General features: G+C 51.0%; 2 protein-coding genes and 2 long non-coding RNA genes across 5 annotated transcripts in view; 3 read left to right on the top strand and 1 right to left on the bottom strand.

Moving 5' to 3' along the window:
* Window positions 1–12,366: 12,366 nt before the first annotated feature.
* LOC139025485 (uncharacterized) lies at window positions 12,367–14,259 on the top strand. Its single transcript, XM_070440625.1, has 2 exons — window positions 12,367–12,431; window positions 13,758–14,259. The coding sequence occupies exons 1-2, from the start codon at window positions 12,367–12,369 to the stop codon at window positions 14,257–14,259; spliced, it is 567 nt and encodes a 188-aa protein (XP_070296726.1).
* A 4,012-nt stretch (window positions 14,260–18,271) lies between these two features.
* Window positions 18,272–20,344, top strand: LOC112074685 (gremlin-2). Its single transcript, XM_024141805.2, has 2 exons — window positions 18,272–18,320; window positions 18,777–20,344. The coding sequence occupies exon 2, from the start codon at window positions 18,861–18,863 to the stop codon at window positions 19,362–19,364; it is 504 nt and encodes a 167-aa protein (XP_023997573.1). The 5' UTR covers window positions 18,272–18,320; window positions 18,777–18,860; the 3' UTR covers window positions 19,365–20,344.
* A 2,507-nt stretch (window positions 20,345–22,851) lies between these two features.
* Window positions 22,852–23,516, top strand: LOC139025484 (uncharacterized). Its single transcript, XR_011477075.1, has 5 exons — window positions 22,852–22,892; window positions 22,985–23,028; window positions 23,075–23,217; window positions 23,261–23,322; window positions 23,452–23,516. It is a non-coding gene; the product is annotated as an uncharacterized lncRNA (long non-coding RNA).
* Window positions 23,517–23,572: 56 nt separating this feature from the next.
* Window positions 23,573–27,355, bottom strand: part of LOC112074684 (uncharacterized) — a 16,906-nt gene continuing 13,123 nt past the window's right edge. The window contains exons 2-3 of one of the 2 annotated variants that reach the window (XR_002894805.2): window positions 24,313–24,394; window positions 23,573–24,185 (exon numbers count right to left, since the gene is read on the bottom strand). This is a non-coding gene — a long non-coding RNA (uncharacterized lncRNA). Of the gene's footprint in view, window positions 24,186–24,312; window positions 24,510–27,355 lie in introns of those variants that run through there. The other variant, XR_011477074.1, reaches the window with a different exon arrangement.

The raw sequence follows: 27,355 nt of genomic DNA, 5'->3' as shown, positions 1-27,355 counted from the left end.
AAGAAAAGACCACCAACACGACGTGTTAAAGACAGACCTAGACAACAGCATAACATGCAAAGAGAGACACCACGACATAAAGACAGACCTAAGACAACAACATAAGCATGCGAAGAGGACACCACGACATAAAGGGACAGGACCTAAGACAACAACATTAGCATGGTGCAGAAAAGAGAGACAACACAACATAAAGACAGACCTAAGACAACAACATAACCATGGCAAGAAGAGAGACAACACAAAAATAAGACAGACTAAGACAACAACATAACATGGCAGAAGAGAGACAAAACACAACATAGGCAGACCTAAGACAACAACATGAACTGGCAGAAGAGACACCACGACATAAAGACAGACCTAAGACAAAACAACATAGCATGGCAGAAGAGAGACAACACATTAAAAGACAGACCTAAGACAACAAACATAAACATGCAGAGAGAGACAACACCAACATAGACAGGACCTAAGACAAACAACATAACATGGTCAGCAAGAGCAGACCAACACAACATAGGGACCAAGACCTAAGACAAACAACATAACATGGCAGAAGAGAGACGAACACGATATAAAGGACCAGACCTAAGGACAACAACATAGCATGGCAGAAGAGAGACACCACGACATAAAGGACAGACCTAAGACAACAAAACCATATGGCATGGCAGAAAGGAGACAACACGACACGACATAAAAGACAGACCTAGACAACAACATAACATGCAGAAGAGAGACAACACGACAGGGACATAAAGACAGACCTAAGACAACAACATAACATGGGGCAGAAAGAGAGACAACACAACATAGACAGACCTAAGACAACAACACATAACATGCAGAAGAGAGACAACAACAACATAGACAGACCTTAAGACAACAACATAACATGCAGAAGAGAGACACCACGACATAAAGGACAGACCTAAGACAACAAACATAACATGGCAGGAGAGGACACCACGACATAAAGACAGACCTAAGACCAACAACTAGGAATGGCAGAAGAGAGACAACACACACATAAAGACAGACCTGAAGGACAACAACATAACATGGCAGAAGAGAGACAACACAAACATACGGGACAGACCTAAGACAACAACGATAACATGGCAGAAGAAGAGACAACACAACATAGACAGGACCTTAAGACAACAACATAACATGTGCAGAAGAGACCAACCACGACATAAAAGACAGACCTAAGAGACAAAACATAGCATGGAGAAGCAGAGACAACAACATAAAGAAGACCGTAAGACAAACAACATAACAGGGCAGAAGAGAGACAAACACAACATAGACGACCTAAGACACAACATAACATGGCAGAAGAAAGAGGGACAACACAACATAGACAGACTAAGACAACAACATAACAGGGCGAAGAGAGACGGACACGCATATAAAGACAGACCCTAGACAACAACCATAGCATGGCAGAGAGAGACACCACGACCCATAAAGACAGACCCCTAAGACAACAACATTAGCATGGCAGAAGCAGAGACAACACGACACGAATAGAACACGACCTAAGACAACAACATTAACAGGGCAGAGAGAGACCACAAAAAGACAGGACCATAAAGACAGACCTAAGACAACAACATAACATGGCAGAAGAGAGACAACACAATAGACAGACCTAAGGAACAACAACAAACATGCAGAAGAGAGACAAACCACAACATAGACAGACCTAAAGACAACAACATACCATGGACAGCAAGAGAGACAACACAAACAGTAGACAGGAACCTAAGACAACAACATAAAACATGGCAGAACAGAGACGGACACGATATAAAAGACAAGACCTAAACCAACAACATAGCATGGCAGAAGAGAGACACCACGACATAAAGACCAGACCAAGACAACAACAGGAGCATTGCAGCAGAAGAGAGGACAACACGACACGACATAAAGAAGACCTAAGACAACAAATTAGCATGACAGAGAGAGACACCACACATAAAGACAAGGACCTAAGTCAACAACATAGACATGGCAGAAGAGAGACAACACGACCAGGAATAAAGACAGCCTAAGACAACAACATTAAACATGCAGAAGAGAAGACAACACGACAGTACATAAAGACAGACCTAAGACAAACAACATAACATGGCACAGCGTTGGATTATGATTATTTTCGAGGCGAGACACAACATTCCTGAATATATGTAGATATCTTTGTTAGAAAAAAACTATAGTCCTTTGATGACAGATGCTGATGTTAAAACTGGATCAACTTTCCCCACTCTCTCCTACTGACACTGAATTACACATATTCCAACATTTCTCAAACTTTCAACAAAGAGTGGAAGGACGGTTAGTTGACCTCAGGAAATCTAGAAGGCTTGTACAGCGCTTTGTGTAATTTCTCTGAACTATACATGTGTTATGTGGGGAAAAAGGGGTCTGTGATCTGCTTATGAATTTCACACAAAAGTCGCACTCCAGACCAGCTCCGTTGTGAGGGGACCGTTACAGACACGCCTGTTAGGGGACCCGCTCAGACAGCACCGTTAGGGACCCGTTACAGACAGCACCGTTAGGGGACCGTATAGGGGACGTTAGGGGACCGTTAGGGACCGTTACAGACAGCAGGCGTTAGGGGCACCGTTACAGACTGCACGTTAGGGACGTTAGGGACCGTTACAGACAGCACGGTTAGGGACCGTTTAGGCGCGACCCGTTAGGGGGACCGTTACAGACAGCCACCGTAGGGACCGGTTACAGACAGCACCGTAGGGACCGTTAGGGACCGTTAGGGGACCGTTACAACAGCTCCGTTAGGGGACCGTGACAGACAGCTCCGTTAGGGGACCGTTACAGACAGCTCCGTTAGGGGACCGTAACGACAAGCTCCCGTAGAGGGACCCGCTACAGACAGCACCGTAGGGGACCGCTACAGACAAGCTCCGTTAGGGGAACCGTTACAGACAGCCCGTTTAGGACCGTTACAGACAGCTCCGTTAGGGCGGACCTTACAGACAGGCTCCGTTAGGGGACCGTTACGACAGCTCCGTTAGCGGGACCGTTACAGAACAGCTCCGTTAGGGGACCGTTATCAGACTTCTCTCTGGGACCGTTACAGGACAGCTCCTTAGGGGACCGTTACAGACAGCTCCGTTTAGGGGACCGTTACAGACAAGCCTCCGTTAGGGGACCGTTCAGACAGCTCCGTTAGATGCAGAGACCGTTAACAGGGACAGCTCCGGTTATGGGGACCGTTACAGACAGTCCTCCTAGGGACCGTTACAGACAGCTTCCGTTTAGGGACCGTTACAGACAGCTCCGTATAGGGCGACCGGTACAGACAGCTCCGTGGGGACCGTTACAGACCAGCTCCGTTAGGGGACCGTTACAGACCAGCCTCCTTAGGGGACGTTACAGACAGCTCCGTAGGGACCTTACAGACAGCTCCGTAATAGTGGGACCGTTACAGACAGCTCCGTTAAGCGGGGACCGTGTTTTACAGACAGCTCCGTATAGGGGACCGTTTACAGACAGCCTCCGTTAGGGGCACCTGTTACAGACAGCTCCGTAAGGGAACCGTTAGGGACCGTTACAGAACAGCCACCGTTAGGGGACCGGTTACACAGACAGCAGCGTTAGGGACCGTTAGGGACCGCTTACAGACAGCAGCGTTAGGGACCGTTACAGACAGCGCCCGTTAGGGGACCGTTACAGGACAGCGCCGTTAGGGGACCGCTTAAAAAGACCAGCACAGCTATAGGGGACCGTTACACGACAGCACGTTAGGGGACCGTTGACAGACAGCTCCGTTAGGGGCCGTTAGGGGCCTTAGGGGGCCGTACAGACAGCACCGTTAGGGACCGTTAGGCGGGCCGTTAGAGGGGGCCTTAAACCAGCTTCCGTTAGGGGGCCGTTAGAGGGGCCGTTAGGGGACCGTTACAGACAGCTCCGTTAGGGGACCGTTAGGGGCCGTTAGGGGGCACGTTACAGACAGCACCGTTAGGGGACCGAGTTACAGACAGCAGCGTTAGGGACCCGTTACAGACAGCGCCGTTATGGGGACCGTTACAGGACAGCAGCGTTTAGGGACCGCTTAACAGACTTGCACCGTTAGGGCGACCGTACAGACCAGCAGCGTTAGGGACTGTTACAGACAGCAGCTGTTAGGGACCGTTAGGGGGACCGCTTTACAGACAGCACCGTTAGGGGACCGCTTACCAGGACAGCACCGTTACGGGACCGTTACAGACAGCGCGTATAGGGACCGTTACAGACAGCAGCGTAGGACCGGTAGTGGGACCGCTACAGGACAGCACCGTTAGGGGACGTTACAGACGCAGCGTATAGGGACCGTTACAGACGACCAGCGTTAGGGACCGTTAGGGGACCGCTACAGACAGCACCGTTAGGGACCGTTACAGACAGCGCCGCAGGGACCTGTTAGGGGACCGTTAGGGCGGACCGCTACCAGACCAGCGCCGTGAGGGCGACCGTTAGGGGACCGTTACAAGACAGCCACCGTTAGGGGACCGCTACAGACTGCCACCTTAGGGAGTAGGGGACACGTTACAACAGCAGCGTTTAGGGGACCGTTACAGACAGCAGCGGTAGGGGACGTTTACAGACGCGCCGGTTAGTGGACCGTTACAGACGAGCACCGTTAGGGGACCGTTTACAGGACAGCACCGTTAATAACCGTTACAGACGGCTCCGTTAGGGGACCGGTTACAGACGGCGCCCGTTAGGAAACCGTACAGCAGCACTGTTAATAACCTTACAGACGGCTCCGTTAGGGGACCTTACAGACAGCACCAGGTAATAACCGTTACAGACGGCTCCGTTAGGGGACCGTTACAGACGGCGCCGTTACGGGGAACCGTTACAGACGGCGCCGTTAGGGAACCGCTTACAGACAGCCACGTTAGGGACCGTTACAGACAGACCGTTAGGGGACCGTTACAGACCGGCCTCCGTTTAGGGGACCGATTTACAGACAAGGCACCGTTTAATAACCGTGACAGACGCTCCGTTAGTGAACCGTTACAGACAGCACCGTTAGGGGACCGTTACAGACAGCACCGTTAGGGACCGCTACAGACAGCTCCGTTAGGGGACCGCTACAGACAGCACCGTTTAGGGGGACCGTACAGACAGCTCCGTTTAGGGGACCGCTACAGACAGCCTCCGTTAGGGGACCGTTACAGACAGCCAGCGTTAGGGGACCGTTTACAGACAAGCGCGTTAGGGGACCGTTACAGGACTGCACCGTTAGGGGACCGTTACAGCACTGCACCGTTAGGGGACCGTGACAGACAAGCGCCGTTAGGGGGACGCTACAGACAGCACCGTTAGGGGGGACCGTTAGCGGACCGTTACCAGACAGCGCCGTTAGGACCGTTAGAGGGAACGATACAGACAGGGCCGTTAGCGGGACGCATACAGACAGCACCGTTAGGGACCGTTACAGAAAGGGCCGGTGGGGGACCGTTACACACAGGCAGCATTAGGGAACCGTTTACAGACAGTCCACCCGTTTAGCCGGACCGTGTACAGACAGCCACGTTAGGGGACCGGACAGACAGCAGCCGTTTAGCGGACCTTCTTACAGACAGCACCGGTAGGGGACCGTTACAGAACAGCAGCATTAGGGGACCGTTACAGACAAGCAGCAGTCTAGGGGAACCGTATTTAGGGGGACCGTTACAACAGCAGCGTTAGGGGACCCGTTACAGACAGCAGCGTTAGCGGGACCGTTACAGACAGCAGCGTTAGGGACCGTTAGGGGACGTTACAGACCCACCACCGTTAGGGGGACCGGCTAGGGACCGTACAGACACACCGTTAGGGACCGTGTGGGGGACCGTTAACAGACAGCGCCGTTAGGGACCGTTACAGACAGCTCGTTAGGGGACCGTTACAGACAGCAACCGTTAGGGACCGTTACAGACAAGCAGCGTTAGGGGGACCGTTAGGGACCGTTACAGACAGCAGCTTTAGGGGCACCGTTACAGACAGCACCGTTAGGGACCGTTACAGACGAGCAGGGTTAGGGGACCGTTACAGGACAGCAGCGTTAGGGCGACCGTTACAGACAGCTCCGTTTTAGGGGACCAGTTACAGACAGCTCCGTTAGGGGACCGTTAGGGACGTTAGGGGACCGTTACAGACCAGCACGTTAGGGGACCGTTACCAGACTAGCACCGTTAGGGGACCTTACAGACAGCAGCCGTTAGTGGGACCGTTACAGACAGCAGCCGTTAGGGGACCGGGTTACAGACAGCAGCGTTAGGGCTGGGACCGTTTACAGACAGCTCCGTTAGGGGACCGTTACAGACAAGCGCGTTAGGGGGACCGTTACAGACAGCCGCCGTTAGCGGGGGACCGTTACAGACAGCGCCGTTAGGGGACCGTTACAGACAGCAGGCGTTAGGGACCGTTACAGACAGCACGTTTAGGGGACCGTAGGGGGACCGTTAACAGACCAAGCAGCGTTAGCGGCGACCGTTAACAGACAGCAGCGCTTAGGGACCGTTTAGGGGACCGTAACAGACAGCAGCGTTTAGGGGACCGTTACGACAGCGCCCGTTTAGGGGACCGTTACAGACAGCCGCCTGTTAGTGGACCGTTACAGAACAGCAGCGTTAGGGACCGTTACAGACAGCAGCGTTAGGGGAACCGTTAACAGACAGCTCCGTTAGGGGACCGTTACAGACAGCAGCGTATGGGACGTTTAGGGGGCGTTAGGGGGCCGTTACAGACAGCCCGTTAGGGACCGTTACAGACAGCAGCGTTAGGGACCGTTACAAGACCAGCCCGTTAGGGGACCGTTACAACAGCGCCGTTAGGGGGACCGTTACAGACTGCCCGTTAGGGGACCGTTACAGACAGCAGCTGTTAGGGAGACTGTTACAGACAGCAGCGTTAGGGGACCGTTAGGGCCGCTACAGACAAGCACGTTAGGCGGACCGTTACAGACAGCACCGTTAGGACCGTTACAGGACAGCAGCGTTAGGGGACCGTTACAGACAAGCAGCGTTAGGGGACCGTTACAGACAGCAGCCGTTAGGGACCGTTAGGGGACCGCTACAGACAGCACGTTAGGGGACCGTTACAGACAGGCAGCTTAGGGGACGTTAGGGGACCGCTACAGACAGCAACCGTTAGGGGACCGTGACAGACAGCGGCCGTTCAGGGGACCGTTAGGGGACCGTTAGGGACCGCTACAGACAGCGCCGTTAGGCGGACCGTTAGGGGGACCGTTACAGACAGCGACCGTTAGGGGGACCGCTACCAGACTGCCACCGTTAGGGACGTTAGGGACCGTTGACAGAACAGCAGCGTTAGGGGGGACCGTTACAGACAGCCAGCAGTTAGGGACCGTTACAGACGGCTCCGTTAGAGGACCGTTTACAGGACAGCACCGTTAAGGGGACCGTTACAGACAGCACCGTTAATAACCGTTACCAGACGGCCTCCGTTAGGGACCGTTACAGACGGCGCCGTTTAGGGGAACCGTTAACAGACAGCACTGCTTAATAACCGTTACAGACGGCTCCGTTAGGGGGGACCGTTTAAGAAGCACCGTTAATAACCGTTACAGACGGCTCCGTTAGGGGACCGTACCAGAACGGCCGCGTTTAGGGAACGTTACAGACGGCGGCCCCGTGAGGGAACCGCTTACAGACAGCACGTTAGGGGACCGTTACAGACAGCCACCGTTAGGGGACCGCTTACAGACGGCTCCGTAGGACCCGTTACAGACAGCACCGTAATAACCGACAGACCGGCTCGTTAGGGAACCGTTACAGACAGCACCTTAGGGGACCGTACAGACAGCACCGTTAGGGGACCGCTTACAGACAGCTCCGTTAGGGGGACCGCTACAGACAGCACCGGTAGGGGACCGTTTTACAAGACAGCTCCGTTAGGGACCCGCTACAGGGACAGCTCCGTTAGGCGGACCGTTACAGACAGCAGCGTTAGGGGACCGTTACAGACAGCGCCGTTAGGGGACGTTACAGACTGCACCGTTAGGGGACCGTTAACAGACTGCACCGTTAGGGGACCGTTACAGACAGGCGCCGTGTAGGGGACCGCTACAGACAGCACCTTAGGGACCGTTAGGGGACCGTTTACAGACAGCGCAGTTAGGGGACCGGTTAGGGGACCGTTAGGGAACGATACAACAGGGGCCGTTAGGGTGACCGATACAGACAGCACCGTGTTAGGGGACCGTTACAGAAAGGGCCGTTGGGGACCGTTCACACACAGCAGCATTAGGGACCGTTACAGACCAGAAACCGTTTTAGCGGGACCGTTTACAACAGCACCGGTAGGGACCGTTACAGACAGCAGCGTTAGGGGACCGTTACAGACAGCACCGTTAGGGACGTACAGACAGCAGCATTAGGGGACGTTACAGACCAGGCAGCGTTAGGGGACCGTTTAGGGGGACCGTTACAGACAGCAGCGTTAGGGACCGTTACAGACAGCAGCGTTAGGGACCGTTACAGACACCAGCGTTAGGGACCGTTAGGGACCGTTACAGACACCACCTTGGACCGCTAGGGGACCGTTACAAGACAGCACGTTAGGGTGGACGTTAGGGGACCGTTACAGACGCGCCGTTGAGGGGACCGTTACAGACAGCTCCGTTAGGGACCGTTACAGACAGCACCGTAGGGGACCGTTAGGGGACCAGTTACAGACAGCAGGCGTTAGGTGGGACGTTAGGGACCGTTACCCAGACAGAAACAGCGTTAGGGGACCGTTACAGACAGCACCGTTAGGGGAACCGTTACAGACAGCAGCGTTAGGGGGACCGTTACAGACAGCAGCGTTAGGGGACCGTGTACAACAGCTCCGTTAGTGGGACCGTTACAGACAGCTTCCGTTAGGGGACCGTTAGGGGACTAGGGACCGTTACAGACAGCACCGTAGGGGACCCGTTACAAGACAGCACCGGTTAGGGGACCTTTTACAGACAGCAGCGTTAGGGGACCGTTACAAGACAGCAGCGTTAGGGGGCACCGTTACAGACAGCAGCGTATAGGGGACCGTTTACAACAGCTCCGTTAGGGGACCGTTACAGACAGCAGCGTTAGGGGCCGTTACAGACAGCGCCGTTAGGGGACCGTTACAGACAGCGCCGTTAGGGGACCGTTACAGACAAGCAGCGTTAGGGGGACCGTTACAGACAGCACCGTTAGGGGACCGTTAGGGACCGTTACAGACAGCAAGCGTTAAGGGGACCGTTACAGACAGCGCCGTTGGGACCGTTACAGACAGCGCCGTTAGGGACCCGTTACAGACAGCGCCGTTAGGGACCGTTACAGGACAGCCGCCGTTAGGGGACCGTTAGGGGACCGTTACAGACAGCAGCGTTAGGGGACCGCTTACAGGACAGGCTCCGTTATGGGGACCGTTTAGGGGCGGACCGTTAACAGACAGCTCCGTTAGGGACCGTTACAGACAGCGCCCTTAGGGGACCTTACAGACAAGCGCCGTTAGAGGACCGTTACAGACAGCTCCGTTAGGGGGGGACCGTTACAGACAGCAGCGTTAGGGGGACCGTTTACAGACAGCAGCAGCGTTAGGGGACCACTACAGACAGAGGCAGGGAGAGAGGGGGTGGAAGCGAGAGGCAGTGAGACTGGGGAAAGGAGAGGGCGGCGGAGACGGGGAGGAAGGAGAGGCGGGGGAGACGGGGGGAGGAAGGAGAGGCGGGGAGACGGGGGGAGAAGAGAGGCGGAGACGGGGGGAGGAAGGAGAGCGGGAGACGGGTGGGAGGAAGGAGAGGCGGGGAGACGGGGGGAGGAAGGAGAGAAAGGGAGACGGGGGGGAGGAAGGAGAGGCGGGGAGACGGGGGTAGGAAAGGTGGGAGAGAAAGGCGAGACGGGGGAGGAAGGAGAGGCGAGACGGCTGGGAGGGGGAGAACGGGGGGAGGAAGGAAGGCGAAGCGGGCTGGCGGCTGGGAGGGGGAGACGACCAGAGGCTGGGGAGGGGGAGACGAGAGGCTGGGGAGGGGGAGACGAGGAGGTGGGGAGGGGGGAGACGAGAGGCCTGGGAGGGGAACGAGGGCTGGGGAGGGGGAGACGAGAGGCTGGGAGGGGGAGACGAGAGTGTGGGAGGGGAGGGAAGAGAGGCAGGGAGGGGAGGCGAAGAGAGGCAGGGAGGCGGGGAGACGAGAGTGTGGGGAGGGGAGGGAAGAGAGGCAGGCATGGAGCGGCGAGACAGGGAAAGAGGCGCTGGGAGGCAGGGATGGATGGGAGGAGGCAGGGATGGATGGATGGAGGGCAGGGATGAGGGAGAGAGGCAGGGAATGGGGGAGAGAGGCAGGGTGGAGGAGAGAGGCGAGGGATGGAGGAGAGAGGCAAGGGATGGAGGGAGAGAGGCAGGGATGGAGGAGGAGCAGGGATGGAGGGAGAGAGGCAGGGATGAGGGAAGAAGGCAGGATGGATGGAGGCGAGGCAGGGATGGAGGAGAGGTAGGGATGGTAGGGAGAGAGGCAGGGATGGAGGGAGAGAGGGCAGGGATGGATGGGAGAGAGGCAGGATGGAGGAGAGAGCAGGATGGGAGGGAGAGAGGCAGGGATGGAGGGAGAGAGGCAGGGATGGAGAGAAGACAGGGATGGAGGAAGAGAGGACAGGGTGGAGGGAAGCAGAGGCAGGGATGGAGGGAGGGAGGCAGGGGATGATCTCAGACCACCTTATTGGCTTCAGACTGAGAACAGTGGTACAGAATTTATGATTCTGTGGTTGTTAGCGTGGAACCAACCTACAGTAACCATGGCGACAGTGTTATTAGGTGAACCAACCTACAGTAACCATGGCGTACAGTGTTATTAGGTGAACCAAACCTACAGTAACCATGGCTACAGTGTTAGTAGGTGAACCAACCTACAGTAACCATGGCTACAGTGTTATTAGGTGAACCAACCTAACAGAGTAAACTATTGGCTACAGTGTTATTAGGTGAACCAACCTACAGTAACCATGGACTACAGTTGTTAGTAGGTGAACCAAACCTACAGTAACCATGGCTACCAGTGTTTATTAGGGTGACCAACATTACAGTAACCATGGCTACAGTGTTATTAGAGTGAACCAACCTACAGTAACCATGGCTACAGTGTTATTAGGTGAACCAACCTACAGTAACCATGGCTACCAGTGTTATTAGGTGAACCAACCTACAGTAACCATGGGTACAGTGTTATAGGTAACAACCTACAGTAACCATGGCCTAACAGTGTTGTGAGGTGAACCAACCTACCAGTAACCATGGCACAGTGTTATTAGGTGAACCATGGCTACAGTGTTATTAGGTGGAACCAACCTTACAGTTAACCATGGCTACAGTGTTATTAGGGGAACCAACCTACAGTAAACCATGGCTACAGGTTATTAGGTTGAACCAACCTACAGTAACCATGGCTACAGTGTTATTAGTGAACCCAACCTTACAGTAACATGGCTTACTGTGCTACATTTACATTTTACCATTTTTAAGTCAATTTAGCAGACGCTCTTTATGCCAGAGCGACTTACAAATTGGCTGCATTTCCCTTATGACAGTCCAGTGGAAACGAGCCACTTTACAAATAGCTGCATCTAAATCTTTTAAGGGGGTGGGGGGGGGGGGGGTGAGAAGATGACTTTATCCTAATCCTAGGTATTCCTGTAAAGAGGTGGGCGGTTTCAGGTTGTCTCCGGAAGTGGTGATTGACTCCGCTGTCCGTGGCGTCGTGAGGGAGTTTGTATCCACCATTGGGCGGGCCAGAGCAAGCGAACAGTTTTGAGCTGGGCTGAGCGGGGGAACTGTACTTCCTCAGTGGTAGTGGAGGCGAGCAGGCCAGAGGTGGATGAACGCAGTGCCCTTGTTTTGGTGTAGGGCCTGATCTCAGAGCCTGGAGGTACTGAGGTTGCCGTTCCCCTCACAGCTCCGTAGGCAAGCACCATGGTCTTGTAGCGGATGCGAGCTTCAACTGGAAGCCAGTGGATGAGAAGCGTAAGGAGCGGGGGTGACGTGAGAGAACTGGGGAAGGTTGAACACCAGACGGGCTGCGGCGTTCTGGATGAGTTGTAGGGGTTTAATGCACAGGCAGGGAGCCCAGCCAACAGCGGAAAAGTTGCAGTTAATCCGACGGGAGATGACAAGTGCACTGCGATTAGGACCTGCTCCGCTTCCTTGTTTGAGGCAGGGTCGTTTACTCTGCGGATGTTGTAGAAGCATGAACCTACAGGGAACGGGCCACCGGCCTTGATGTTAGTTGAGAAGACAGAGGTGTTGTCCAGGATCACGCAAGGTTCTTAGCGCTCCTGGGAGGAGCGGACACAATGGAGTTGTCAACCTGATGGCGAGATCATGGAAACGGGCAGTCCTTCCCCGGGAGGAAGAGCAAGCTCGTCTTGCCCGAGGTTCAGCTTGAGGTGCGTGATCCGTCATCACCTGATATGTCTGCCGACATGCAGAGATTGCGATTCGCACCTGGTCATCAGAAGGGGGAAAAGGAGAAGGATTAGTTGTGTGTCGTCTGCCCTATAGCAAATGATAGGAGAGACCATGTGAGTTATGACAGAGCCAAGTGACATTGGTGTATAGCGAAGAAATAGGAGAGGCCTAGAACAGAGCCCTGGGGGACACCAGTTGGTGAGAGCACGTGGTGAGGCAGACAGCATTTCTCGCCACGCCACCTGGTAGGGAGCGACCTGTCGGTTAGGACGCAAATCCAAGCGTGGGCCGCGCCGGAGGATGCCAACTGGAGGGGGTGAGAGGAGGCATTCTGATGGTTCACAGTATCGAAGGCAGCCGATAGGTCTGAAGGATAGAGCCAAGAGGAGAGAGAGTTAGCTTTAGCAGTGCGGAGCGCCCCTCCGTGATACAGAGAGAGCAGTCTCAGTTGAATGACTAGTCTTGAAACCTGACTGAATTTGGATCAGAAGTCATTCTGAGAAGAGGATAGCGGGAGAGCTGGCCAAGGACGGCACGTTCAGAGTTTTTGGAAGAGAAAAGAAAAGAAGGGGATTACTGGTCTTAGTTGTTGACATCGGAGGGATCGAGTTGTAGTTTTTCCAGAAGGGGGTGGCAACTCTCGCTCTTCTTGAAGACGGAAGGGACGTAAGCCCAGCGGTCAGGGCATGAGTTGATGAGCGAGGGAGGTAAGGGAGAAGCGGTCTCCGAAAATTGGTCTGGAGAAGAGAGGAGGGGATAGCGTCCAAGCGGAGCGAGGTCTGTTGGCGCGGCGGCCGTCACAAGACGCGAGATTTCATCTGAGAGGAGAGGGGAGAAAGAGGTCAGAAGCACAGGGGTAGGGCAAGAGGTAGGGCAGTGTTTGAGCAGGAACCCAGCGGTAGGTTAAACCAACCTACAGTAAACCCAGTGTTGGTCTTTTCCATGCTGTTGGTAGTTTACCCAGGAGATAACCTCTGAAAAATGCCACCTTGAGAAGGCAGCCCCAGGTCTGACCAGCCCAGCGCAGGGATGCTCACAGCTGGGTACTGCCTTCCCCCTGCTGGGCCGGGCCTGTGGTGTCCCTGGATCGGTTGCTGGGGCTGTGGTGGCTGACGGGGCTGTGTGGCTGACTGGGGCTGTGGTTGGCTGACTGGGGCTGTGGTTGGCTGACTGGGCGGCGGTTTGCTGACTGGCGGCCTGCGGTTGGCTGACTGGGCTGCGGTTGGCTGACCGTGGTGGCTGACAACACAGACCCCTGGACGGTTTGCTGCTTTTGCCCTGTGAAATCCACCCCACCAAAGCAGCTCCTCACCCCACCCCACCCCAGCCAGCACTTTCCCACCCCCCGACCACAGCCAGCAGCTCCCACCCCCCGACCCACAGCCAGCAGCTCCCACCCCCACACCACAGCCAGCAGCTCCCCACCCCCAGTCCCCCACCACACCCAGCTGCTCCCACCCCCAGCCAGCCAGCTCCCACCCCCCCACCACACCCAGCAGCTCCCTCCCCACCACCACACCAAGCAAACTCCCACCCCCCCACCGCACCCAGCAGCTCCTCCCCCCACCACACCCCAGCAGCTCCCACCCCCCCACCACACCCAGCAGCTCCCACCCCCACCACACCCACAAGCTCCCAACCCCCCACCACACCCAGCCAGCAGCTCCCCACCCCCCACCACACTCAGGGTCAGCTTCCCACCCCCACCCCCACCCCAGCCAAGCAAAGCCCCCACCCCAGGCCAGCGCCCCCACCCCCAACCCCAGCCAGCAAGCTTCCTCCGCCCCCCACACAGCCAGCAGCTAATTGACCCTCCACAATCAACCACAGCAGCCCACATTCACCTCTGAATGAAACCATCTCAGCCTGACCAAGTGGGCTCAGCCTGTTGGCTGTTGTTAGAGTGTCCCAAATAGGATCCCTTTTCCCTACATAGTGCACTACCTTTGACCTTGGGCCCTGGAACACAGAACCACATGTGGGTGAACTAAGTAGCTGAGAATCCACTTCTGAACGGAACAGCAGGCCGGGCAACTAAGGACTATCTCTCAGCTGGTGGGCAATTATTCAACAGCCAGCAGGAAGGGGGGGGGGGGGGGGTCTGTGTGTCTGTGTGCCTGTTGTGCCCGTCTGTGTCTGGTGTGTGTGTGTGTGTCTGGTGTGTCTGTGTGGGTGTGTCTGTGTGTGGAGTGTGTTGTCTGTCTTGGGGGTCTTGTGATGCTGTGTGTGGGTGTGTGTGTGTGTGTCTGTGTGTGTGTGTCTGTGGTGTCTGTGTGTTGTGTGGGTGTGTTTGTGCCAAAGTGGCATTTGGTTGCCAGCAGCCCGTGTCCACACAGCAGCTCCGGCTAATGTTCTTGCTGTGGTAGAGAAACCACATATAGCATGTTCCTTTATAAATGCCCACAATCAGTTAATGTGGTGTGCAGCCAATGGGACTGCCGGAAGGATGAGGAGAATTAGTTAGAATTGTTGAATCATTGTTAAATTAATACATGCTTCAGTTACAAATCAAAATGGCCTCAGAAGATAGTGGACATAGGGAAGGTCTCAGAAGATAGTGGACATTAGGAAGAACCTCAGAAGATAGTGGACATAGGAAGACCTCAGAAGATAGTTGGACATAGGAAGACCTCAGAAGATAGTGACATAGCGAAGACCTCAGAAGACGTGTTAGTGGACATAGGAAGACCCTCAGAAGATAGTGGACATAGCGAAAGACCTCAGAAGATGTGTTAGTGACATAGGGAAGACCTTCAGAAGATTAGTGACATGGGAAGACCTCAGAAGATAGTGGACATAGGAAGACCTCAGAAGACTGTTAGTGGACATAGGAAGACCTCAGAAGATGTGTATAGTGGAATAGGAAGCCTCAGAAGATAGTGGACATAGGCAAGACCTCAGAGACGTGTTAGGGACATAGGAGACCTCAGAAGATGTTGTTAGTGGACATAGGAAGACCTCAAAGATAGTGACATAGGAGACCTCAGAAGACGTGTTAGTGGACATAGGAAGGACCTTCAGAAGACGTGTTAGATGGACATTAGGAAGACTCAGAAGATAGTGGACATAGGAAGACCTCAGAAGAACGTTGGTAGGTGGACATAGGAAGACCTCAGAAGACGTTGTTAGTTTGACATAGGAAGACCCAGAAGATAGTGACATAGGAAGACCTCAAAGATGTGTTAGGTGGACTCTAGGAAGACGTTCAGCAGGTTTCAGGTCGTCCTAGAATTACTTACTTCCCAACATTACCTACGGGATAGCCATAGACAGAAAGCCTCAGAGAGTGACTTTAAGAGAGACAAAATATAAGGGAGAGGTTTCATGTTTTCCACTGAGGACTCCCTCTCCTCCATCATGACTCCACGGTGGACCACCCCTCCCATGACTCCACTAGACTCCCGGCCCTCCGACTCATTTTGTACTCCCACGGAGGACTCTCCTCAGTCTTTTCCACTGACGATCTCCTATCATGACTCCACTCGAGGATCCTCCCTGCGGCATCATGACTCCACTGAGGACTCTCCCTCCCTCCATCATGACTCACTGAGGACGCCCCGCCTCTCCATCATGACTCCACTGAAGGACCCCTCCTCCATGCAGTGACCACTGAGGACCTTCCCCCCCCTCCATCATTAGACTCCACTGAGGACCCTGCCCCTCCCGCTTGCACATGACTCCAGCTGAGGACCCCCCTCCTCTCATTGGCACTGCCACGAGGAGCTTCCCTATGACTCCACGGGACTCCCTCCCCTCCATCATGACTCCATCGGGAGGGACTCCCTCCCTCGGATCATGACTCCACGAGGACCTCCTCCTCCATCCCTCATCTACTTCCGGACCCACTTGTGTACTCCCTACTCCATCCATATACTACTTGAGGACTCCATCTACTCCACGAGGCTTTATCCTATCATCGACGTCCATCCTTAGACTCCCCCTATCATGTGACCACTTTCCACTGAGGACTCCCTCTCCATCTGACTCCACTGAGGACTCCTCCATCATGATTCTCCACTGAGGCACCCCTCCTCCCTCCTCAGACTCATTGATCTCCTCTTACTCCCTGAGGACCCTCTCTATTCATGTACTCACACTGAGGACTCCTCCTCCATCATCTACTGCACGCGAGGTACCCTCCTCCCTCTCATGACCTCTCACTGAGGACTCCCTCCCCACATGACTCACTGAGGACCCCCTCCTCCATCCACCATCCATTCACTCTGAAGCCAATCAGATTCAGGAGTGAGACTGCATGATATGTATGTTTGATGGGCTACACATATAATAACAGAGTTTCCAGAGCCTGCAGACAGACAGACTCAGGCTGCATCTTCACCCTCCCGTTTCTCATCTGTCCCTGCCAACAAGCCACAGGCTTGGTCGCCAACCGGACGACTCGTTCACTCAGGCCCCAGCTAGTGGAAACCACTGCGCCTGACAGTTTACAAACAGGTACACCAGAATCAGAACGGTTTGGAGATCATCATGGCTCAGGAAAACTATTCTTGGGCTGAGATCAGATCTCATTCATTAGTGTTGACTTCACTGAAGATAATGATAAACCTTTTGTGTATTTTAGTTCAAAAGCAGAAACATCTGAGAGCGAGGAGAGAGCAAGGAGAGAGAAGGAGAGAGCAAGGATGAGAGAAGGAGTAAGGAGCGAGGAGAGAGAGGAGCAGCAGGAGTGAGCAAGGAGCTTATTCGCCGCAGCAGCTGAGCCCAGATAGGAAGGAGCTGCAGGAGGACGGAGAGCAAGGATGGCAAGCTAAGAGCGACGGTTTAAGAGGTTATTTGTAGATCTCCATTTCCAACTCTTAAAAACGGTTTTCAAAGTATTATATTGCCACTGCTGCTTCAATAGATGTCTGTCTGACAGTGGCTCCCTCAGTTCTCCCTACTTAATCCATTAGTTCCTAGCCGTGGATCCTGCGAAGCATGAAGTGAGACAAAGTGACAATATTAAGAGTTAATCTGCCACTTCCTGTCCCGAGTGAAACCTAAGTGAACTCAGTGGAAAGAGCCTTAGGGTTTACTGAACCCCCAATGATCAGACATCACTGTACTGCAATCGAGAGGAGAGAGAGAGAGAGAGAGAGAGAGAGTAGGAAGAATGAGAGGATGGAGAGACGAAGGAAAGAGAGTGACGAGAGAGAGAGAGTAGGAGGAGATGAGAGAGAGGAGAGAGAGAGAGAGACGAGAATAGGAGAGAGAGAGAGAGAGGAGAGCGAGAGCGAGGGAGGGTGGGGGAGATAGAGAAGAGAGAGGGAGGAGGGTGGGGGAGATTGAGGGATGGAGGGAGATAGATGAGGGAGGGAGGAGGGAGGGATGAGAGAGAAGGCACACTACCATGTAGAGAAAGCTGTTTCTATTATTATTTGTTTAAACCAGCCATCCCATAGTGCTCCTGTCACAAAGTCAAATAGAATACAATTGTATTTGTCATATGCTTCATAAACAACAAGTGTGGACTAAAGTGGAATGTCAGGATTACAGGTAGTTTGCTTCTAACTTCTCCTCTGTCAGGATGCACAGGTAGTTTGTTCTAACCTCTCCTCTGTCGGGATGTACAGGTAGTTTGTTCTAACCCCTCTTCCTGTCAGGACATGTGTACAGGTAGTTGTGTTCTAACCTTCTCCTCTGTCAGATGTACAGTAGTTTGTTCTAACCTCTCCTCTTCCCTTCTGTCAGGCATGACAGGTAGTTGTTCTAACCCCTCTCTGTCAGTATGTACAGGTAGTTTGTTCTAACCTCTCCTCTGTCAGCGAGTACCGGCTGTAGTTCTGTTCTAATCTCTCCTCTCCTCTGTAGGATGTAACAGGTAGTTTGTTCTATTCTCTCCTCTCCTCTGTCAGGATGTACAGGTAGTTTGTTACTAACCTCTCCTCTCTTCAGGACTGTCTCAGGAGTTTGTTCTAAACTCTCCTCTCGTCAGGATGTAGCAGGTAGTTTGTTCTAAGACCTCTCCTCTCGCGCTGTACAGTAGTCGTAACCCTTTTAGATGTACAGGTATAGTTTTGTTCTAACCTCCTCCTGTCAAGATGACAGCTGCTCTTTGTTCTAACCTTCCTCCTACTTGTCAGGAGTGTCTATTCAGTGTATCAGTAGTTTTGCTTTCTACCCACCTCTCCTCTGTCAGGATGTTACAGGCTAGTTTTGCTCTAATCCCTCCTCTGTCAGGAATGTACAGGTTAGTTTGGTTCTAACCTCCTCCTACTCTACGTGTCAGATGTAACAGGTAGTTTGGTCCTAACCTCCTCCTTCTCTGTCAGGATGTACAAGTAGTTTGTTCTAACTCTCCTCTGGTCAGAATGTACAGGTAGTTTTGTTCTAACCCCTCCTCTCCTCTGTCAGGATGTACAGGTAGTTTGTTCTAACCCCTCCTTTCCTCTCCTCTCTCTGTCAGGATGTACAGGCAGTTTGTTCTGTCAATCCTGCTTGCAGGCGTCCTGTGTGCGGTGGGCGGCGACACCCGCAAGACCCGCCTCCAAGGCTCCATCCCCAACCCCTTCAAGGGGAACGGCAACACCTCTGACAAACGCACCCGTAAACAGGAAATCCTTGCCTCCAGCCAGGAAGCTCTGGTCGTCACCGAGAGGAAGTACCTGAAGAGTGACTGGTGCAAGACCCAGCCGCTGCGTCAGACTGTGAGCGAGGAGGGCTGTCTCAGTCGTACCGTCATCAACAGGTTCTGCTACGGCCAGTGTAACTCCTTCTATATCCCGCGACACGTTAAGACGAAGCAGGAGTCTTTCCGGTCCTGTGCGTTCTGCCGACCGCAGCGGTTCACCACGCTGACAGTAGAGCTGGACTGTCCCGACCTTCAGCCGCCCTTCAGGCACCGTAAGATCCAGAGAGTCAAACAGTGTCGCTGTATATCGGTCTCCGTCAGTGACTCTGGGAAGCAGTGATACTCGTCTCCCTTCTGCTTCTCTCTTTTTTTATCATCTTGGACAATTCCGTCCAGATATTCCTCTCACCTCACAGGAGACAGTTTGTACAAGATGGTGAGGACATGTATTTTACTGACGGCACATGAAGGGGCCGATCTCTTTAGAAGTACTGAGTATGACAGACATTTCTATGGAGGAGCTCGGTGRTGATCATACCAAGCATTTTTTATTTATTTAACCTTTATTTAACGAGGCAAGTCAGTTAAGAACAAATTCTTATTTACAATGACGGCCTAGGAACACTGGGTTCAGAGGAAGAACGACAGATTTGTACCTTGACGGCTCGGGGATTTGATCTTGCAACCTTTCGGTTACTAGTCCAACGCTCTAACCACTAGGCTACCTGCCTCCCCCCTCTACATGAGACAAACGGACATTTCTACAACCCCAGGCAGAATTAACCCATGACTATATACTCTGTAGTTCAGAGATGGTGGATAAACATGTTGCTAATGTGTGCCCTAATGAACATGACCATATTCCACAGAGGGACTCTGGTAGATAGGTTGTTGGATAGAGACTGACTGGGTTAGTAGAAGGTCCTACTGCATCAACAGCCTACCTGGGGTTCCACAGAGGGTAGGAGGTTGTTAGTGAGACTGACTGGGTTAGTAGAAGGTCCTACTGCATCAACAGCCTACCGGGGGTTCCACAGAGGGTAGGAGGTTGGATAGAGACTGACTGGGTTAGTAGAAGGACCTACTGCATCAACAGTCTACGGGGGTTTCCACAGAGGGTAGGAGGTTGTTGAATAGAGACTGACTGGGTTAGTAGAAGGTCCCACTGCATCAACAGCCTACCGGGGGTTCCACAAGCAACATATCATTCTGTACAAATAAATATCACATTATTATTAGATTGAGAGATTATATCACTACAATGTTACATTACAATAACATTTATATTTACATAAATTAATAAATGATATACTGAATCTATACCGGAGTTGAAAGTTTATCTTGATTGTTTTTTTTGTGATTTCATTGTGTTTTGTTTAAACTTTGTCAGAATTATGAAAAGTTAAGATGAAAGTTACAGCATCAACAACACCACTCAGTGTGAAGCCTCGTATTACGTACGTATCTCTTCAGGACACGTTTCTGATTATAACGCCTTCAAYAGAGAATCAACCTGCAAACCACAAAAAAGGGCTGAATTTATTCCTTTTTATTGTAGATAAATGACATTGCTGCTCCCAGAAACAAGCAGAGATCCAGTGAGATACTAACAACATTTTACAATAATAAACCTTATCCAACAACTCCAGGATGATAATTTAACATGCTGGGGGGACAGAAAATAAAATCTTTACAAAAATATGTTACATAAAGAATACAATACTACTTTACATTGATAAAAGCATTTTAAATATATTATTTTTTAGTAATCGAGTCAATTATTTGAATGCACTTTTTCAATGTAAATGAACATTCCTTTAGGACTGTTCACTGTCTTTACATTAACAAATGTGTATCAAACCAACACACTACATTTCCCATAACCCTCTCTGTCCTCACATTAGAAATGTCTTCTTACCGAACCCACATGGCATCACTTCAGATCAGTGAAAAGGGAATAACTTATACATTTACAGCTTTTACAACAGAATTGTCGTTTATTTTCTCCTCGATAAGAGTAGAAATATGTCTTTGAAGTGATGTTTTTTTTGTGAAGTGAGTAAAACATGCCAGAAGTCTATTCTACAGCTGGTCTTCTAGACCGAGTGAACAGGGATCAGATGAGAGCTTCTGTGGGTGAACCTCTCTACTGGTCAGGAAGGATACAGAGAGCTCTTCTCTGCCGTGGGTGAACCTCTCTACTGGTCAGGAAGGATACAGAGAGCTCTTTCTCTGCGCGTGGGTGGACTCCTCTACTGGTCAGGAAGGATACAGAAGAGAGAAGGGTCGGTTCTGAAAACCTTCTCGTGCGCGCTCACGCAGAAAGAGATATCAAGACGAGCTCCTTCTACTGCAACGTGAGGATCGGAACCGGCTCTACAGGGTCCGCTAGGAAGGATTATCAAGACGCACGCTCCTGTCTCTGGTGTCAACCGCGTGGGTGAAACTCTCGCTTATCAATTTGGGAGAGTAAGGAACTAATCAAGACGGAGCTCTTAACCTGCCGGGGTGGAAACCTCTAGGCTGGATCCACGCGAGAGCGAAGGATCCATGAGCAGAGCTTATATATATGGGTGGTTTGGTAGGAAGGGATACAGAGAGCTCTTCTCTGCCGTGGGTGACACACCGCTCTCTAAACTGGTGAGAGAGAGTACAGTATATGTTTCCTCCGACACTACAGCTATATAGTGTGCAGCATATAACCGCTCTGCGCTCGCTCCCTCGCACACGAGTGACACTCACGCACCAACCTACTATGGCCCTAAATCTATATATATGTATGGTACTCTTATATTATGTGTAGCATCAGAGAGATATATATATTAATAGAAGAGATCTTTATTCTTATTGTATTCTTCACTTTACTCAAGTTATTATGTTGCTGTGAGAACACCAGCTGATCCATTATTGACTTGGACTGAAGAACGTGGTAACACTCCTTCGTTTTTTTACCCCCCCGCCCTCCCAGCACCCTCCCCCCTCGAGCCTCCCTCCCTCCATACCACGTTTCATTTCAATACGTGTTGAGAACATTCAGGTGACTGGTTGCTGCCATCCGTTTGGGATTAAAAAGGATGAATGACTCTTATGGAGATCAACGGCCTAAAACCCCAATAACACCGAACATCAACGTGTTGATGGTACCGTGACCTGTCTGTCAGAGGCTGCATCCCAAATAGAACACTATATAGTGCATAGGTCCTTGGTCAAAAGTAGTGCACTATATAGGGAATAGGGTGCATGGGCCCTGATCAACAGTAGTATACTATATAGGGAATAGGGTGCATGAACCCTGTTCACAGAGTGCAGCTATATAGGGAATAGGGTGCATGGCCCTGTTCAACATATATGTGAGTGTACTATATAGGGAATAGGGGCAATGGCCCTGTTCAACAGTAGTGACTATGTAGGGAATAGGGTGCATGGGCGCTGTTCAAACGTAGTGCACTATTAAGGAATAGGGTGCATGGGCCCTGTTCACCCATTAATGTACTATATAGGGAATAGGGTGCATGGGGCACTGTTCAACAGTAGTTGTACTATAATAGGAATAGGGTGCATGGCCTGATCAACAGTAGTGTACTATATAGGAATAGGGAGCCATTGTGGATGAATCCTGGACAACGGCTGTGTTTTCCTTCTGCTGTGTCCTCTTCACACGTCTCCTCTCTCACAGTCCAATGAGGTTGTGTTTTAATATACAATCCACTGTTTCAGCCTAATTACACATTTATATTGGCTTTGGAAACCACACATCTCGTCACCTGGTATACAGGTAAGCTTGAATAGGCAACATGTTGTGGCATTGTCTGGTCAGAATAACTGTAGGGGGTAGGACTGTGGAGAAGTGGCTCCAGGTATCTCTACAGTAGGGAGTAGGACTGTGGAGAAGATGCGCTCCAGGTACCTCTACAGTAGGGGTAGGACTGTAGAGAAGCATGGCTCCAGGTATCTCTACAGTAGGGTAGGTAGACTGTGGAGAAGATGGCTCCAGGTACCTTACAGTAGGGGTAGGACGTAGAGGAAGATGGCTCCAGGTACCGTCTACAGTAGTGGGGGTAGGATCGTGGAGAAAGGTGCTCCAGGTATCTCTACAGTAGGGGGTAGGACTGTGGAGAAGATGGCTCCAGGTATCTCTACAGTAAGGGGGTAGGACTGTGGGAGAAGATGGCTCCAGGTACCTCTACAGTAGGGTAGGACTGGTAGAGAAGATGGCTCCAGGTACCTCTACAGTAGGTGGAGGACTGTGGAGAAGATGGCTCCAGGTATCTCTACAGGTAGGGGGTAGGACGTGGAAAGTGGCTCCAGGTATCTCTACAGTAGGGGGTAGGACTGTGGAGAAGTGGCTCCAAGTATACCTCTACGTAGGGGGGTAAGGATGTGGAGAAGTGGCTCCAGATCTCTACAGTAGGGGTAGGACTGTGGAGAAGTGGCTCCAGGTATCTCTACAGTAGGGGGTAGGACTGTGGAGAAGGATGGCTCCAGGTACCTCTACAGTAGGGGTGAGGACTGTGGAGAAGTGGCTCCAAGGTACCTCTACAGTAGGGGGTAGGACTGTGGAGAAGAGTGGCCTAGGTATCCTCTACAGTAGGGGGTAGGACTGTGGAGAAGATGGCTCCAGGTATCTCTTACAGTAGGGGGTAGGACCGTGGAGAAGGTGAGTCCAGGTACCTCTACAGTAGGTATCCTTTAGTATGTCCCTGTGGAAGACATCCTATATAGTTCTGGTATAATGACATCCTCTGACCTCTGACCCCATGGTGTTTCCCTCTTCTTTCTGATTGGATGTTGATGTGTGTGTGTCTGACGAGCTAATAACAGAAGCCTGCAGAGTCGGTCCCATAGAGCAGGCAGGAGGACGGGAGACGGACAGACTGACAGCTGCTTGGAGTCAAAAATAAAAGTAGTATCTTATGTCCCACATGGCACCCTATTCCCTATGTAGTGCACTACTTTAGACCAGAGCCCTATGTGCCCTATGGACCCTGGTCTAAAGTAGTGCCCTACATAGGGAATAGTGTGTCATTTGGTTCTCGTTCTAAAGCCTAAGTGATTCATCGGTAGTAGTACATGCAGTCCGACTTGGTTGTTCCTCGTCTCTCTCGCTCCACAGTAAAATAGACGTCCACCAATCTTAAATCTTCATGCCCAGCTTGGCTTTCTGGGGGAAAAAAAGCAATAAGTTAAATTGTCAGAAAAGCTTTCTTCAGGTTTTAACGGTGAGTAAGAATCACATCAACGTCATCGTATATYAAGTGGCYAATTATATTGTGAGGTTGATSACTTACGATTCCCGAGGCATGCTTGGGTTTGACACTGTAGGTCGCCTTCTCCTTGGCTTGTCTGAAGCACTCCTCTGCCTTCTTCAGTCTGTATCGCAGAAACACAACGTCACACAGCAGTCAAACGACGCAGTCAGCTACCGTTTACATCTGGGTCATAGTGAAAACCCACGACACACTGCAGTCAGCTACCGTTTACATCTGGGTCAAAAGCAAAGCAGTGCGACACAAACAACAACACAGAGTTACAGATAAACAAGTTTACAGTCAAGTTTACTACATGACTGGGATGATGGTGTTGATGTGTGACATGACGTTCAAAGCATTTCACGGTGACAGATGTGGGTGCTACAGACGACAGTCATTTAGCAGGTTGCCTTGGAGTTCTTTGGAACAGGGAAAATGGTGTCTGCTTGAAACATTTGGGATTACAGACTTGAACAAGGAGATGTTAAAATGTTAGTGAAGACACTTTCCAGCTGGTCTGCACATGCTTGAAAAACGACCCCTGTATCCGTCTGGCCCAGCGGCCTTACGAGTCTCACACAAGTCGGCCACGGTGAGTCAATGTAGGCAGAGAGGGCAGCCTCTGTTAATGCAGTATAGGGTCAGAATGACTATAGAATCAGTACAGGGTCAAAGTGTTACCTATTAGAATGCAGTACAGGGGTCAGAAGTGTTACCTATTAGAATGCAGTACAGGGTCAGAAGTGTTACCTATTAGAATGCAGTACAGGGGTCAGAAGTGTTACCTATTAGAATGCAGTACAGGGTCAGAAGTTACCTATTAGAATGCAGTATAGGGTCAAAGTGTTTACCTATTAGAATGCAGTATAGGCAAGTACCTACTAGAATCAGTACAGTCAGAATGTTACCTATAGAATGCAGTATAGGGTCAGAAGTTTACTATTAGAATGCAGTACCGGTCAGAAGGCCTCGCAATTGTGGGAAAACAGACCGTTAATTTGCCTGAACAAACCTTGCAACCCAATGGGAACAAGATGAGTGACCGACTCCTGATGTTTTCTTAACAAACCACTTCCCGCCTCTCCAGGTTAATTCCCTGAAACCATGAGACCAACATCTGTACTTCTCTCACAGGGCACCGCGTGTCATACACACCACACACACAACTTTTGTACTGCTGAGCAGTGCCGGGACATTCTCTATGCATTCAGGGTAACCTGAAACTAGACAATCGTACCAGATCCAACAAGAGAGAAGAAACGACATATCGTACCAGATCAGACAGAGAGAGAGAGAAACTAGACAATATCGTACAGATCCAGACAGAAGAGAGAAACTAGACATTCGTCCAATCCGACAGAGAGAGAAGAGAGAGAAACTAACATTATCGTACCAGATCCAGACAGAACGATACATATCGTACAGATCAGACAAGACATACATTCGTACAAGCCAGAAACAATTATCATACCAGATCCAGACAGCGAGAGAAACTAGACATTATCGTACCAGATCCAGACAGAGAAGAGAGAGAGAAACTAGACATTATCGTACCAGATCCAGACGAGAAGAGAGAGAGAGAGAGAGAGAAACTAGACATTATCTACCAGATCCAGACAGAGAGAGAGAGAGAGAAACTAACATTACGTACCAGATCCAGACAAGCGAGAGAGAGAGAAACTAACATTATCGTACCAGATCCAGACAGCGAGAGAGAGAGAGAGAAACTAGACATTATCGTACCAGATCCAGACCAGAGAGAGAGAGAAAGAGAGAGAAGATAGAAGCAGAGAAAACTGACTATCTACAGATCCAGACAGAGAGAGAGAAGAGAGAAAACTAGACATTATCGTACCAGATCCAGACAGAGAGAGAGAGAGAAGAGAGAGAAACTAGACATATATCGTACCAGATCCAGACGACGAGGAGAGAGAAGCGAGAGAAACTAAGACATTATCGTACCAATCCAGACAGAGAAGAGAGGAAGGAAGAGAGAAACTGACATTATCCTACCAGATCCAGACAAAGATGAGAGAGAGAGAGAGAAAACTAGACATTATCGTACCAGATCAGACAAAGAGGAGAAGAGAAACTAGACATTATCGTACAAGCCAACAGAGAGAGAAGAGAGAGAGAGAATAGACATTACGTACCAGATCCAGACAGAGAGAGAGAGAGAGAGAGAAACTAACATTATCGTACCAGATCCAGACAGAGAGAGAGAGAGAGAGAGAAACTAGACATTATCGTACCAATCCAGACAGAGAGAGAGAGAGAGAGAAAATAACATTATCGTACCAGATCCAGACAGAGAGAGACGAGAGACTACTTCAGGAAAATAACAAAGGCACCAGAGAGAGAGAGAGAGAAACTAGACATTATCGTACCAGATCCAGACAGAGAGAAGAGAGAGAGAAACTAGACATTATCCGTACCAAGATACAGACAGAGAAAGAGAGAGAGAAAACTAGACATTATCTACACAGATCCAGACAGAGAGAGAAGAGAGAGAGAGAAACTAGACATTATCGTACCAGATCCAACAGAGACACAGAGAGAGAAACTAGACATTATCGTACCAGATCCAGACAGAGCAGAGAAGAGAAACTAGACATTATCTACCAGATCCAGACAAGAGAGAGAAACTACATTATCTACCAGATCCAGAACAGAGAGAGAAACCAGACATTATTCGTACCAGACAGAGAGGAGAAACCAGACATTATCGTACCAGCTACAGAGAAACTAGACATTATGTACAGATCCAGACAGAAGAGAGAGAGAAACTAGACATATCGTACCAGATCCAGACAGAGAGAGAAGAGAACTAGACATTATCGTACCAGATCCAGACAGAGAGAAGAAACTAACATTATCTACCAGACCAGAACAGAGAGAGAACGATCATTATTCCAGATCACAGAAAGATACATTATCTACCAGATCAAGACAGACGAGAACAAGAACATTATCGTACCAGATCCAGAACAGAGAGAGAAAACTAACATTATCGTACCAATCCAGAAAACAGAGAAGAGAAACGATACATTATCTACCAGATCAAGACAGAGAGAGAGAAACC

This window comes from Salvelinus sp. IW2-2015, unplaced genomic scaffold (assembly GCF_002910315.2).
Source record: "Salvelinus sp. IW2-2015 unplaced genomic scaffold, ASM291031v2 Un_scaffold2758, whole genome shotgun sequence".
Taxonomy (NCBI): Eukaryota; Metazoa; Chordata; class Actinopteri; order Salmoniformes; family Salmonidae; genus Salvelinus; species Salvelinus sp. IW2-2015.
The sequence above is the reverse complement of the archived record's forward strand: the minus strand, read 5'-3'. Positions and strand labels throughout refer to the sequence as shown.

What these genes read in the sequence shown, in the direction of transcription:
- LOC139025485 (XM_070440625.1), top strand. Translation starts at nt 12,367, where the DNA reads ATGGAAACGGGCAGTCCTTCCCCGGGAGGAAGAGCAAGCTCGTCTTGC. An exon ending in TGCCCGAGGTTCAGCTTGAG is followed by an intron (nt 12,432 to 13,757) that starts GTGCGTGATCCG and finishes CCACCAAAGCAG; the next exon opens with CTCCTCACCCCACCCCACCC.
- LOC112074685 (XM_024141805.2), top strand. Translation starts at nt 18,861, where the DNA reads ATGTACAGGCAGTTTGTTCTGTCAATCCTGCTTGCAGGCGTCCTGTGT.